The sequence below is a fragment of the Pongo pygmaeus genome, chromosome 9 (assembly GCF_028885625.2).
Source record: "Pongo pygmaeus isolate AG05252 chromosome 9, NHGRI_mPonPyg2-v2.0_pri, whole genome shotgun sequence".
NCBI lineage: Eukaryota > Metazoa > Chordata > Mammalia > Primates > Hominidae > Pongo > Pongo pygmaeus.
In genome coordinates, this window is record NC_072382.2 from 21,212,303 (window position 1) to 21,227,705 (window position 15,403).

Consider the following 15,403-nt stretch of genomic DNA (forward strand, 5'->3'; position numbering starts at 1 on the left):
AAATTGTCCATCATTCTCTGTAGACGAGGAAGTATATCATTCTTGTTGGGTTGGCTCCAGCATTTATCCCTGCTCAGCTGCCCTGCGAAAGAGACTGTCTTGGATGACAGAAGTACAGTCTCCCTGGCACTTTGAAGCAAGTTATCTAGCCCTGCCCAGTCCCTTTAGGAACGTTCCCAGCCCTTCCAAGTACTTAGAGCAGTTTCTAGGAAATTCATCTCAGACAGGCACTGTCAGTGTAGCAGACTCCAGAGCCATCTCACCAGCTGCCCAAGCCTCATCTCTGACTGTCCCGTTTCCCAGCATCACTGCATCCACTGGCTCCTCTCCTGCTTGGTCCTTTCAGTTTATTGTATAGGTTACTCTACTTCCTTGAATCTCAACAGCCTGACTCTGTTTCCTGGCAGTTGACTGTATCTAGAGACTATGACCAGAAAGGGACATCTCTCCCTGTTGGCCCAGCTCCCCATACTAGTGTACTCTGCATTCAGTCAGTCTGCTTGGATGCCACCCAACCTCCTGTCAGCCCCAGAAAAGTTGGCTCAGAAAAATGAGCTCCAGCTTTTTGTTAGTGAACAGAGCTTCATTCAGACTAGTTTTCCAGAGGGTAGGGATTCCATATTCCAGTCCCAGTTTTACTATCACAGAACTGCGTAACTTTTGATTGGTCACCCATCACCATGTGCCTCACTCTCCCCATCTGAATCAATGACAGTTAACATAATTAGCCCTGCACAGTTCTGAGAGTCTTATTTGATAAGAGGGTTTCAAAATTTACAATCGTAAAGTGCTGTGTAAATAGGTGATTACTTACACACACAAGCACACAGAAAAATCACATCGTTAGGGAAATATTTGTAGAAAATAATAGTACCATCATTTTTCATTTAGAGTCTACTCAGAAAGTAAGATCCTTGAAAAATTATTAAATAGTTGTATGTTTATAACATGAATTCTTTTTTCTTAATCGTGTAAATTAAATGATTTTGAAAAATCAGAGTACTCAGAAATGAGAACCAGTTAAATGTAAAAGATATTAGTTTCAGTGTTCTGGTTGGATTCCAAGTGAGATTATTACATTTTGCTTACTGTAATTCCCTAGATAGCTTCAGCAAGGTAGTTTTCAGTTTTCTGACCTCTACTCTACAGCTCTTTAAACAACTGCTTTCTCCACCACTTGAGGTAGCTGTGGTTCAGTGGTAGAGGAACGGATTTCAGTTTCTCCTTGTGTCAGTCTTATGTGACAGGGGTTAAATTATATGTAAGGTACTTTAAGCTGTTTTGATAAAGTAGGCACCATTTTGAAACATATTACTACCATTTTCATTTCCACTGTTATATTTTGTATATAGTTGTGTGTTTCCCTGTGTCTTCAGATATTTTATCTTACCATATTCTCAGAACTCATTCATAACTTGCCTTTTGTCTGTGCATTTTCCCACTAAAGTCACATCCCAGCTCTTTCATTATGATAAAATTTTGATTAGTCAGAAGGCCATTTGAATTTTCTGGTTATCTAAAATCATTTTTGGTTCACCTTGTGATGTCGAAAAATTTTCTTTTTTGAGACGGAGTCTCACTCTGTCACCCAGCGCCCAGGCTAGAGTGCAGTGGCGTGATCTCAGCTCACTGTAAGCTCCGCCTCCCGGGTTCACGCCATTCTCCTGCCTCAGCCTCCCGAGTAGCTGGGACTACAGGCACCCGCCACCACGCCTGGCTAATTTTTTTTTTTTTTTTTTGTATTTTTAGTATAGATGGGGTTTCACCATGTTAGCCAGGATGGTCTTGATCTTCTGACCTCATGATCTGCCTGCCTCGGCCTCCCAAAGGGCTAGGATTACAGGCATGAGCCACCGTGCCTGGCCGAAAAATTTTCTAAGTAATGTCTAATTCCACTTTCCTAGTAGTTACAGTTCAGTGAGTGTAATTACCGTCTGAGGGTTGAAAACTGGTGGCCCATGGGCTTTATCTGTCAGCAAAGATACTTTGTTTGACTCACAATATTAAAAGCAGTTCATTGATTAGTGTTATTAGGGCACTACCTCTCCAGTTGACGTCAGTCCCTATCATGCCTAGTATCTTACACCTGGCCTGCTTCATTCTCTTGTATTAATATTACCTGCTTGGCAATAGGTAATCATCCTATTACATGTTCTTGCAAAATGTAATCATCAGTTTACATGTTCGTGTGAGTGAGATTTCAACCCCTGAATGAAACTGTTCTTTAATGGTTTAGCTTCTTTGGGTGTGTCAGGATTATCTTTGTGAGCATTTTTCTCTGTGCAGTGCTATAGAGGTAAAGATATACATCAGGAAGTTGTATTCTTGCCATTCAGAGATTCATAGAATTTTAATAGAAGATAATTTAGAGATTGAGTGCAGAAGCTGAGACCAAGATTGGGTAAATAACTGACCAAAGGTCACAAACCTTGTTCAGTGACAGAACCTAGGTTTCTCGACCCACTGTATTATTTTTACAGCACAATACTGCCTCTCTGCTTATTTTTTCTAAAAGCAGAGTGGAGGAGAAAAAGTGCACGTGTGCATGTGTGTATGTTTATATATAATTTTAAGGTTTTAACTATATATTTTTGGGCTTACTGCAGCTGTATTACAGGTGTGAGGGCTCCAGATCCTTACCAGCAAGCCAGATACTGGTGTTGGGGGTTTGAGGTGGGAATCTGGGATTAGTTATCAGGAGTTGGAACTCTTTAAGTCTGACTCTATCCCTGATTTGTGACCTAGGTTTAGTCACTTACTTACTCAGAGCCTCGTTGTTCTACCTGGCAAGTAATATCCATCTGATATTATTACTTTGTTTTTATGTAACAGTTATAGAATTCACCAGCTACTACATTAGACCATATGGAAAAAATCAAGATACTACTGTGATACATTCAGACAATGCAATATATTATTCAGAGCTAAAAAGAAATGAACTATCAAACCATGAAAAACATAGAAGAACCTTACATGCTTATTACTGAGTGAAAGAAACCAATTTGGAAAGGCTGCATACTGTATGATTCCAACTCTATAACATTCTGGAAAGGGTAGAACTATAGAGGCAGTAAAAAGAGGAGTGGTTGCCAATGGTTGCCAGGGGGTGAGGGAAGGTTGTGCTGAGTAGACAGGCATAGAGGAATTTCAGGGCAGTGAAACTATTCTGTGTGATAGTATAATGGTGGCTGTGTGTCATTATATGTTTGTCTAAATCTATGGAATGTACAGCATCAGGAGTGAACACTAGTTTAAACCGTGGACTTCAACAGTATTGAGGTGTCAGTGTAGGTTCGATTGTAACAAATGTTCTGCTATGTGTAGCTTGTTGATAGTGGGGAGATGTGGGGTGGGGAGGCCAGGAGTTTGTGGGAACTCTACTTTCTGTTCAGTTTTGTTCTGAACCTAAAACTGCTCTAAAAATAAAGTCGTCTTTAAAAAAAAAACAAATCAAGGGACTGACTTTATGTTCATTGTAGTGTCCTCTTTTGACCCTGCATGTCAATACTTTTGCTGTATGTAGAAACTGGAGAACAATATAGTAAAAGCATGAACCACAGCTTCAGTACTTAGCAGTATACTGGAAGAAAATGAAAATGGGCTAGGTGCAGTGGCACACACCTGTAATCCCAGCACTTTGGGAGGCTGAGGCCGGTGGAATCGCTTGAGTCCAGGAGTTTGAGACCAGCCTAGGCAACATGGCAAAACCATGTCTCTACTAAAAATACAAAAAATTAGCCAGGCGTGGTGGTGCATTCGTGTAGTCCTAGCTCCTTGGGGAGCTGAGGTGGGAGGATCACTTGAGGCCAGGAAGTCAAGGCTGCAGTGAGCCCAGATCATGCCACTGCACTCCAGCCTGGACGACAGAGTGAGATCCTGTCTGGGAAAAAAAAAAAAAAAAAAAAAAGGAAGATGAAAATGCTATAAATGATTTTTACTGTGGCCATTCCATCCTTTCTAAAATGTGAGAGGGGTGTGTGTATGTTTGTGTTAGTGGGTGCATACATGTGTATGTTCAGGTGTGAAGACTGTAAATATTTGTGTAGAAATTTGTGGATTAGATTTTGTAATTTTCGTCACCTTTGAAAAATGTTTTTCTTCAGGCTTAAGATTTAAAAAATTCTTTTTCTTTTAATTTTATTTATTTATTTTTTGAGTCAGGGTCTCACTCTGTTGCCCAGGCTGAAGTGCAGTGGCACGATCATGGCTCACTGCAGCCTCAACCTCCTGGGCTCAAGCCAGCCTCAGCCTCCTGAGTAGCTGGTACTGCCAGTGTATGCCACCATGCCTGGCTAATTTTTATATTTTTTGTAGAGACAGGGTCTCACTTTGTTGCCCAGGCTGGTCTCGAACTCCTGGGCCCAAGCAATCCTCCTGCATTGGCTTCCCAAAGTGCTGGAATTATAGGCATGAGCCACTGTGCCCAGCTAAATTTTTTATTTTTTTATTTTTATTTATTTATTTATTTATTTTGAGACAGAGTTTCACTCTGTCACCCAGGCTGGAGTGCAGTGGCGCGATATCGGCTAACTGCACCCTCCACCTCCTGGGTCCAAGAGATGCTCCTGCCTCAGCCTTCCGAGTAGCTGGAACTACAGGCGTGTGACATCACGCCTGGCTAATTTTTTGTATTTTTTTTTTTTTTTTTTTTTTAGTAGAGATGGGGTTTCACCGTGTTAGCCAGGTTGGTCTTGATCTCCTGACCTCGTGATCTGCCCGCTTCGGCCTCCCAAAGTGCTGGGATTATAGGCGTGAGCCTCCGCGCCTGGCCCACCGCAGCTAAATTTTTAACCAAATTCGTTTTATTCATTAAGAGATCGTTCATGCTTTTCTTCTACAATGCTGAACCTCTCTCTTTAATAAGATTTCTAGTACTAATGATTTAAAACAAACAAAAGCAAATGTGTTCTGAAATTCTGAAAGATGAGTTCAGGTTTCTTTCTTGTGTCTCTGATGAAGTAAACTCAGATAAATACAGAGAAGTGCAAATTATCCTTTGTCACATGTCTTGGAAGAGCCAATCCCATGAAGTTAATCAGTCATCATTTTGGTAGGCTACACTTGTGAGGAACTTGCACCCTCCCTGTTGTTTGATGAGGGGGTCTTGTCAGAAAGTAAATTTGTAACATTGTTCATTTTTTTCTTTAAGTGATTGTAACAAATATTTGGTGGTAAATTTAACTACTGAAATTAGGAATACTTTGTGAAATTAAGAGGGTAGCATTTAGCAGCTTTAGAATCTTTTCTTTCTTTTTTTAAAGACAGAGTCTCGCTCTGTCGCCCAGGCTGAAGTACAAAGGCAGGATCGTGGCTCACTGTAACCTCCACCTCCTGAGTTCAAGCAGTTCTCATGCCTCAGCTTCCCGAGTAGCTGGGACTACAACTGTGCCACCACTATGCCTGGCTAATTTTTGTATTTTCTGTAGAGACGGGATTTTTGCCATGTTGGCCAGGCTGGTCTTGAACTCCTGGTCTCAGGTGGTCTTCCAACCTCAGCCTCCCAAAGTGCTGGGATTACAGGGGGGAGCCACCACGCCTGGCCTAGCAGCTTTAGAATCTTTTAAAATTTGTGTGTCTGTGCTATTACTGTAGATGATTTTTAAAATTATGATTTTAAGCATCAAGAATGTGATATTAAGAATGTACTTTTGTTAAAATACTTCCTAATTAAAAATGCCAGTGTTTAGTTATTTACAAGCGTTACTTTTGTTTAAATGTAAGGCAAATATTACATTTCATCATATAATATTTTCTACATGATATATACTGCCTGCTACAATATATTTTTCTAATATTATTGTCTTTTTCTGTCTTTTAAGAAAACTTACAGAATTGAGGATTCTTAAAAGGTATCCTCATCTTTGAAAATAATGGATCTATTTCTTAGTGGATGTATTCTGCATGGAATTTGGTTAAATAATCTGTTATATTTACCTCTTCTAGCATCTGATTCTGTCTTGTGTTTCTGTGAAAATGTGACTTCCTACATTATCTCAAATGGTACCTAGGGCTTGGAGTAGGTAAAACAATTTGTTTTGTCTGAGCAGTGTTCCATAAAATGATAGGGGCTTTGGTTTTGTTCCTCCTTTCCCCTCCTCCAATTTAGCATTATCACTGTACTTAAATTGTATTTTCATATCCAACTTGTCAGGGACAGCTACTGTGCAGCCATCTCCAGTCAGCATTCTTTTGTGAGGAAAACCACAGCAGCTACAGTGCGGAGGAATGGGAGAATTTCTGTAGTGTCCAAGACAATTCTGATATTAACAAAGCAGTGCTGCCTTTAGGTTGTGGGATATAGCCATGTAATGATGAATGACAAGCTGATGGTATGTGCAGTGGTGTTCTGTAAACAGACAGTTACAGAGGGGCAGACGTTTTGCTCTATTGGAGCTTAAGTTACAAATTAATAGCCTCTATGATATATCTTATTGTGGTACAAACACAATGATTCAGGTGCTTTTTTTTTTTGAGATGGGGTCTTGCTCTGTCACCCAGGCTGGAGTACAGTGGCGCGATCTTGGCTCACTGCAACTTCCGCCTCCTGGGTTAAAGCAATTCTTCTGCCTCAGCCTCCCGAGTAGCTGGGATTATAGGCGCCCACCACTACGCCCAGCTAATATTTTGTATTTTTAGTAGAGACGGAGTTTCACCATGTTTGCCAGGCTGGTCTCGAACTCCTGACCTCATGATTCGCCCGCCTCGGCCTCCCAAAGTGCCAGGATTACAGGCGTGAGCCACCACACCCGGCCTCAGGTGCTTTTTTATGGTAACAAACAGCTAAATTGTGCAGATTATAAATGGTTCTTACATTTTTTTTCCCATAGTCCTCATTACTGTGTCTAGGATCTTTGATGGGTCGGGTTACATACATACATACATACATACATACATACATACATACATACATACAATTTATTTATGATACAGTCTCGCTCTGTTGCCCAGGCTGGAGTGTAGTGGCATGATTATAGCTCACTGAAGCTTCAAACTCCTGGGCTTAAGGGATTCTCCTGTCTCAGCCTCCCAAGTAGCTGGGACTACAGGCATGAGCCGCTGTGCTTGGCCCATGTTACATTTAAATTGGGCATCTATTTTATACATTCATAATTATGGCCCTGAACCGCCATAGAGGTATAAGAAATCTGGGATGTACCTAGATTTCCACAGGGATATATACCCTAATACATTTGATTTCTGAGATTAAAAGGCAACAGGTAGCATTCGCTTTGATATTGTACTTTCTTTTTGGCAGTTCTCATTAAAAAAAAAAAAATAGCCAAACATAGATTGAACTAGCATTAAAATGATTAGATGTTAAAAATCAAGTGATTGAAATATAATTGACATTGGAAATAAAAGTCACATTTAATTAGCTGTTGCTCTGAGTTAAAAATTCATACTAGACAAATTGTGTTATTCATTGGTTACTATCCCTTTTTTTCACATTGCCCCTGACAGTTTCCTAAGCATTCTCCACCATTAATTAATTTGATTCCCAATACTTTGCTGAAGGAGGGAGGACAGTATAGTTTAGTGCTTCAAAGAAATGTAGAAAACTTGAATATAAGCCATCTGGACTTTTAGGTCTTGTATCACACATAAATATATTACAACTACCATTCCTAGTATGCATTGTTCGATTGTAGTTTATGTGTTTATACTGTTTTGCCGCAGCGTCGTTGTATGTTACATATTAGAATCTGTAATTCTCTAGGGGTCACATCTCTATTGAGTACAACAGCCACACTCTTTCTTGTTTGACACAAATTAAAGGCAGTCCCAGGTTTTTAGAAGGGTCCCTAAATTTAGGCAAAGTCTGACTATATCAATATTAGTCTTTTATAGTCATACATATCAAGTTAGGGGGAAGATGAGGTTGAGTTTACCTATTAAAGCATGAAGGAATTAAATAAGAAAACTGCATTTCAATCAGGCTAGCAAATAAAAGGTCTAAAGTCTAAATTTTTACAGAGATGGACTGTAAATCCTAATGATATTAATAAAGTGTCTCATCTCCTGTGGAGATGGGATGTAAAATCCATTGATGTAAATACGTGTGTGTGTGTGTGTGTGTGTGTGTGTGTGTGTGTGTGTTTTGAAGGAAGAATAAACCCCAAAGAATATTTTTTAATTAAGAGAGTAAGCTGAAGTCTAATCAATACCATGATATATGCATTCTTTGCCATCTGTTACACATCCATGCAGAGAATTTTAAACTTTACTGAAAAAAATCTCTGATAATTACAACTGCTGCTGTTGTTAATTTGCTTATTTGTACTATATAAATCCCATGACAACTTGAGAACTATAAAATAATTACGTCCCCAAATCTCAAAACCAGGAAAGAGACCTTCTTTTGTAAACATTGTGTCTAGTTCACTGTGTAAGATGAGGTTGTAGATGCTGTTTCTGTCAAACAGGTGGTATTTTAAAAGGATATGTACTTTTTGAAAGAGGTTAAAAAGGGAAAGAAACTATTTGTCTAATTCTTTGTGAATCTCAGAGAGTCTGGGGAAAACTTTCTAGTATCTTACAAAATGAAGAAAGTGCAATTGTTTTAGCTAAGTATATTTTTATAGCTTCTGCCACCAGTATTTCTCCCCGTCTTCCTCTGTCAGAATTCTATCCTTCGTCTCCCCTAGACTGTCCTCTCCAATAACTCCAGTGCAGATTCTCTTATTGAATTTTACTTGCATTAAGGAAGGAGTTTATCTTGAGTTTCTCTTCTGTGTGTTTGTCCATAAAATGGCATTCTGTGTTTTTGTTCATAAAATGGTGAAATCTTCACTTAGTTTCTGTTTCCATTAAACAATACATACCTTTTACTCTAGATTGTAATTTTGTCTCTAATGTTACCACAGTAACACATCCCCTCTTCTTTAGAGGATAATTTTGTGGCACATTCTGAAAACTGCCCTATCTCCTTCCTGCATCCTCAGCGTTGATGAATATTGGTGTGACTATCAATGCAGTGGCTGAGTTTTAGTTAGACAGTAGAAAGTCTTTTTTTTCTCTTTAAGTAAGTTCTGATCTCATCAACAAATAAACATTTCTCCAGGTTAGTTTTTCCATACGCGTAAAATTTAGTATCCTTGGTTTCATTTTGAGCAATTGGTGCGTCTAAAGACCTAGAAAGATTTTAAGGAAGATTTGATAACTTTCTGGATTTGTGAAAAGTTACAAGTCTCTATCAGCCTCTGGTATAAAGAGTGAAGGTTGTATTTTTAGATTGCATGTTGATTCATGGAAGAAATAAAAGGATGCATCTTTAAGGCAATACTGTGTAAGAAGATGTCTTGAGTGGGTGTGGCCCTCTAATAATTGATACGCAACAGATACTGCCATGTAGAGCACAAACCAGTTGAGTGACTGAATGTGTGAAAAAGCAGAGACTTGAAGCACCGACATCCAGTTGTGGAGGGCGGGGTCTTGGAGTTTCTTTTGAGAGAAGCTTTCTAAAATTTGTGGGAACAATTTTTGATAGGAATAAACTGGTGGGTTGATTGGAGGGGTGGGGGCAGTCCTTCCATCTCTCCGTCTCCCTTCTCTGTTGACAAAAGCCATGGAACATGGAACGATTGACTTAAACGGTGGAAAAACGAACCTGATTTTCTGTTGTATTAGACCTATAAAATTCCGTATTTTTCTTCAGGACCTGTCTTGCTGTCATGTGAACACGTTGATAGTATCGCTGAATGTCACAATATTGATCACCGTGACTACCTGTCTTGGAAACTGTGACTTGAAGTGTCAGAGGCTCTGTGAACTCTTCTGCCTGAACAAGCCCTGATGAAACCCAGTGATGCGAATGTCAAGGGAATCTAAGGCTCCGTGTTACATGCTGGGTTTATGGAGCAGTTCTTGACAGATGGATTGAAGGGGGCGGTACTAGCAGTTCTGGAGGCCTGGCATGTTGGCTTATTGTTTATAGAAATATATTAAGAAGAAAAAATGATAAGTTATTAATTTTTTCTCCCTCTCTCCCTTCCGCCTTTGTTCTTTCCAGCTTTCTTTTTTCATTTCCCTGATTTTTTCCCGCTCTTTTAACTCTCATTAACTTATCAGTGAATGATGAATGGCCAGTTTGTGAAATTTAGCCCTTTCTCAAAGCTTCAGGATAATGTTCCAATATAGTTAGCTACATTTAAAGATCTCCATTATATGTGAATACCTTTGAAAATATCAAATCATGTATGCCAGTATAACCTTTGTCAGTGACCAGCAGCAGTCATGACTTCTTCGTTGAAAACACATAGTAATAAAAATATAGGCTCATCTCCTGTGGAGATGAGAGGATATCCTTTGTATAGGGGGCAGTGAGAACCTTGGATGATACCGCACAGCTAGGATTTTTGAGATATTTTCACCGTATTCTCTTGCTGCCACCCAGAAGTGGTACTGACCTAAATCCGGGGTCCCTCTGAAGTCATTTGAGTGCTGTGTTTGCCAGAGCTGCAAGACTGAACTAGAACGAGACTGGACTGTGAGACTTAGAAAAGCCAGCTAATATGCACAGCAACTCTCCTTTACGCCCAGTCCTTGGAAGAGCCTGCAGGGCCTCCACACCTAAGGAGCACCTCTGCTGCAGAGCTCACCTGGCTTTCAGTTACTGGTTTCTAAGTGCAGTCATCTATATTTAAGTGACAGAGGGCATCAGTGCTTCCTCCAAATCTTGATTAAAAAAATTTTTTTTTCACAGGTAGCAACAGATATGTGTAACCACACACGCAGTATTCTAATCTGGTGAACACAGCAAGGAATAAGGGACAATTCATTTCTGAGTGGCAGTCTGACATACCAACGCTATCTCTTAAAGAAAGCTTTACCCAGCTCATATGATCTGACCTGTAATGCAGAGCTCTCTTTCGTTTTCCTTTTTTTTTTCCCTCCTCTCAAGGACTGATGTAAGTTTGCAAGTATTTTGATCATGTCCCCCCACCAGCCCCCACCCCAAGCTTCCATGGCTTTGTTTCCGGTCCTGGGGGAGGAGCGGTTGTGAACGCAGTGTGACTCACTTGACTCCCACACTCCTGATTCTGGTTCTGATTGGTCGTCACCTTGCTCTAGCCATATGGCTGAAGAGTAGTACTCTAGCCCGCATCCCTTGCTCCTGCTTTCCCTCCTGTTCCCTTCTGTTGTACATGACACTGGAAATGGGTTCTGGGCTTTGTTTCTTGCTTCTAGTGTACTTTAGCTAGGCAGTGAGTAGGAGAGCACATTGTGTTTCCTAAGGATGGCTGTAGAGGAGAAAAAAAACACCCTTTCCTTTTGTGACTGGTATAGTAATTAGTTTCCGGTGCTGTTTTTGTCCAAAGTTTATTTTTTGGCAGGTGTCATGTTTATGTTGTATTATTTCCTCCTGATTTATCTCCTTCTTCTGATTTGATCTGTTTTGGGTTTTTCGTTGTTTTTGTTTTGTAAGAGCTCTTAGGGTTCCTTTCTCTGGCTGCTGGTGCTGCACGTTAGCTAGTTCGTTAATATGTTTGATGTCTGATGGGGAGGAGGACTGAAAGCAACTCTAAATAATTATTTAATTTTTAAATGTCTAAATGTTCTAGCAGTCACCAAGTAATAAAATTTACATGAGATTCTCAACATTATCTGCAGCACCACTGCTATTACTTCGCCTTCTCCTAAACTACAGCAGTTTAATTATTCTGCCTTTTATATTGGAGAAATAGAATTTTGAAGACTTGAAAGTTAATTTTATAAGCATTTGATATTTTATTAATTTGCATTTTTATTATTCTGCAGATAGTTTCTGCAAAGACTTTAAACTCTGCATCATTTTAAAAAAATATTTACTCAGAGAGGCAGTGCTAACAGAATATAATGCATAGCAGAATTTTTTTCCCCCAAAATTGGCCTTTATATGATATTTTAGTTGTCTGAAAAGAATCAATAATAAAAATATTTTTCTAAAAACCTCTCGGCCGGGCGTGGTGGCTCATGCCTATAATCCCAGCACTTTGGGAGGCCAAGGTGGGCAGATTGCATGAGCTCAGGAGTTTCAGACCAGCCTGGGCAACATGGCGAAACCCCATCTCTACAAAAAATAAAAAAATTAGCTGGGCATGGTAGCACGCTCTTGTAGTCCCAGCTACTCGGTAGGCTGAGGTGAGAGGATCGCTTGAGGCTGGGACGCGGAAGTGGCAATGAGCCAAGATTGTGCCGCCGCACTCCAGCCTGGGTGACAGCCAGACCCTGTTTCAAAAAAATCAAAAAAAAAAATAAAAAATAAAAAATAAAAAAAATAAAACAACCCTCAAGAAAACATTTTTTTTTTACTTAAAGATTTTAGAAATTCATTTTATACATATTGTAATGTTCAAATATGTTAAACGAGTAATCCACAGATTTGGATTCTTTAGAGAATATGGGGGATGAAGTTGGTTAGAGCCATAAGCAGGCATTTGAGAATTAACCTGGCTCTTATGGTTTCATCTAACTAAAGCTCTTCGTTCACTTCTTTTTCTTCATTCATAATCTATATTAGAAAATCACAATCTATTTTTATCAGAAATAGCACACCTCCGCTAATGAACTAACTTGAAAGTGTATGAGATATGAGAGGAATGCTGCTTATACCTTCTTCCTCCCATTAGGGCAGGAGAGTAAGAGCCCAAATATGGCCCCAAATAGTTATTATATGCTTTATGAGCCATTTGTTGGTCTTTGGTCCCACCACTTTACACATCATGTAAAGAGAACAAGGACATTTACTCAGCAATATAGTTTTTTTTTTTTTTTGAGACAGAGTTTCACTCTGTCGCCCAGGCTGGAGTGCAGAGTGCAATGGCATGATCTCGGCTAACTGCAACCTCCACCTCCTAGGTTCAAGCAATTCTCCTGCCTCAGCCTGCTGAGTAGCTGGGATTACAGGTGTGTGCCACCATGCTCGGCTAACTTTTGTATTTTTAGTGGAGATGGGGCTTCACCATGTTGGCCAGGCTGGTCTCGAACTCCTGACCTCAAGTGATCCACCCACCTTGGCCTCCTAAAGTGCTGGGATTACAGGCGTGAGCCACCGTGCCAGGCCAGCAGTATAGTTCTAAGTGCAGAGTATAGTTGTGAACCAAATAAGCCCCTGCACTCACGGGGCTTACATGCTGTTGAAATGTATTATAATAATGAAGGTATCCAGAAACACATTTCTCTTGAATTTGAGCAAGGCCTAGAAAGTTTGAAGAACTTTGACTTTAATTTTTCACTTCACGCAGTTAAATCCCTACTCTGCCTAAACAAACGTGTGTACCTCCACAGAACCCGTCCCAGCAAAGAAGTCCTGCTCATGAGTTACACATTTCAGTAATTTAGAATGTCTGTTGTTTATATGGCATATTGCTGGGATCAGGGTTTCTTTGTTTAACAATCTGTTTAATGTTTTCAACTGGGACAGACACATGATGTTTGCTTAATAAAAATTACTGTGTCTAGTATCTGTTATCATATGCAAAAAATAATAAGCTGGGCCCAGTGGTGTGTGCTTGTAGTTCCAGCTACTTGGGATGCTGAAGTGAGAAGATTGCTTGATGCCAGGAGTTCAAGGCTGTAGTGCGTGCACTATGACTACACCTATGAATAGCTACTGTACTCCAACCTGGGCAGTATAGAGAGACACTATCTCTAATAATAATAATAATGACCAACAATGTGCCAATCACAGTTCTGAGTACTTTCCATATAACAAGTCATTTGGTGCTCATAAGAACCTCAAGGGTACTGTTAACCACCTCATTTTAAAGAGCTAGACAGTGAGGCACAGGTAGGTTCATAAACTTACCCAACATCTTAGAGCTGTGAGTAGCAAAACTGAAATTGGAGTTGAAGTAGGATGGCTCCAGAGTCCTGCTTTTTACTGCTACGTTGTATACTGCTCTCAGCATGCTAAGTTAATAATAGGACATCTGAGCTCTGCTGTGTGATCTCCTTCAGATTTTTCATTTGTGTGCCTCAGTTGTCTTTTATATATAAAACATTTCTTACACCATCAGTTTCATATTACCAATAATGTATATTAAATTCTTTAAGCTCTTCATATGTAGAACCTGTGTAAATTTAGATGTAATAAGTTTTAGATGGAGCTATTTATAGGAAAGATGTCAGAGCATATTTCTGTGCAGCTGATAGAGCAGTATTCTAATATATTTTATTTCTTTTTGTCTTCATTTGGTAGAAAAGAGTAGTTGAACAGCTACGGAAGAACCTGATAGTAAAGCAAGAACAACCGGACAAGTTCCAAATACAGCCATTGCCACAATCTGAAAACAAACTACAAACAGCACAGCAGCAACCACTACAGCAACTACAACAACAGCAGCAGTACCACCACCACCATGCCCAGCAGTCAGCTGCAGCCTCTCCCAACCTGACTGCTTCACAGGTAAACGTGTAGATGGAACATTGCAGGCTGCAGATTGTAGACTGATTTGTTATTGGTCATATAGAACTGTGTCCTGTCCCAGACTATACTAAGCTCAGCTAGAACTAAACAAAAGTTATTTTGATTGCTTTTTTACAGTATAACCCAGATAAGTATCACTTGTAATCATTGGCAGAAGGAAATAACATTACTAAGAAGCAAAAATTAAATGATTTCCCACCTGTCTGAAGAAGGGGAGAAAGGTAGTCAATAACAAAAATCAATTATCTGCTTTATAGCAGAATTAAAATCTTATTTTGAATTTTTGGAGGTATTTATTTATACTTGTTCTAAAAGTTTGTGACTTGACCTCTTCTGGAATTCTTAGCAACTAGGCATAGAGCTATTCCAGGATCAGTGCTCTTGGGACCAGATAGAAAGAAGCATTTGGAAGGGTGCCATGGCTGGGCTCAGTAGCTCATGCCTGTAATCCCAGCACTTTGGGAGGCTGAGGTGGGCAGATCACTTGAGGTCAGGAGTTTGAGACCAGCCTGGCCAGCATGGTGAAACCTCATTTCTACTAAAAATACGAAAAAATTAGCCAGGCCTGGTAGCAGGCGCCTGTAATCCCAGCTACTTGGCAGGCTGAGGCAGGAGAATCACTTGAACCCAGGAGGCAGAGGCTGCAGTGGGCTGAGATCACACCACTGCACTCCAGCCTGGGCAACAGAGCAAAACTCCGTCTCAAAAAAAAAAAAAAGAAGAGTGCTATATTTGCACTATACATAGAAACACTCATTTTTAAGCCCATATTTATGAGAAAATGAATTTGCTCTAATACACTGATGGGAATCTGAAATGAAAGCTACAGGTCAAAACTAAAGAAATGGGAGCTTAATAAAATTCTAACTTGGTGTAGCTGTGCAAATGTTTTTACCGAAAAGGGCATTTAAACAAGCATACAATTTAAGAATAGTGAGGCAATCAAGATACACAAAAAGGGCGTATTTGGAAATGATATTCCAAATGATACTTGGA

General features: G+C 39.8%; 1 protein-coding gene across 46 annotated transcripts in view; it reads left to right on the forward strand.

Annotated features, from left to right (window-relative positions):
- PHF21A (PHD finger protein 21A) overlaps nt 1-15,403 on the forward strand; it is a 194,287-nt gene that overhangs the window by 129,514 nt on the left and 49,370 nt on the right. For all 46 annotated transcript variants that reach the window (XR_010127558.1, XM_063670940.1, XM_054440429.2 and 43 more), the window contains one exon: nt 14,180-14,386. Coding sequence is in view for 45 of the 46 variants with exons in the window: in XM_063670940.1 (XP_063527010.1) it covers nt 14,180-14,386 (207 nt within the window). In the remaining variant the exon portion in view is untranslated. The remainder of the gene's footprint in view (nt 1-14,179; nt 14,387-15,403) is intronic.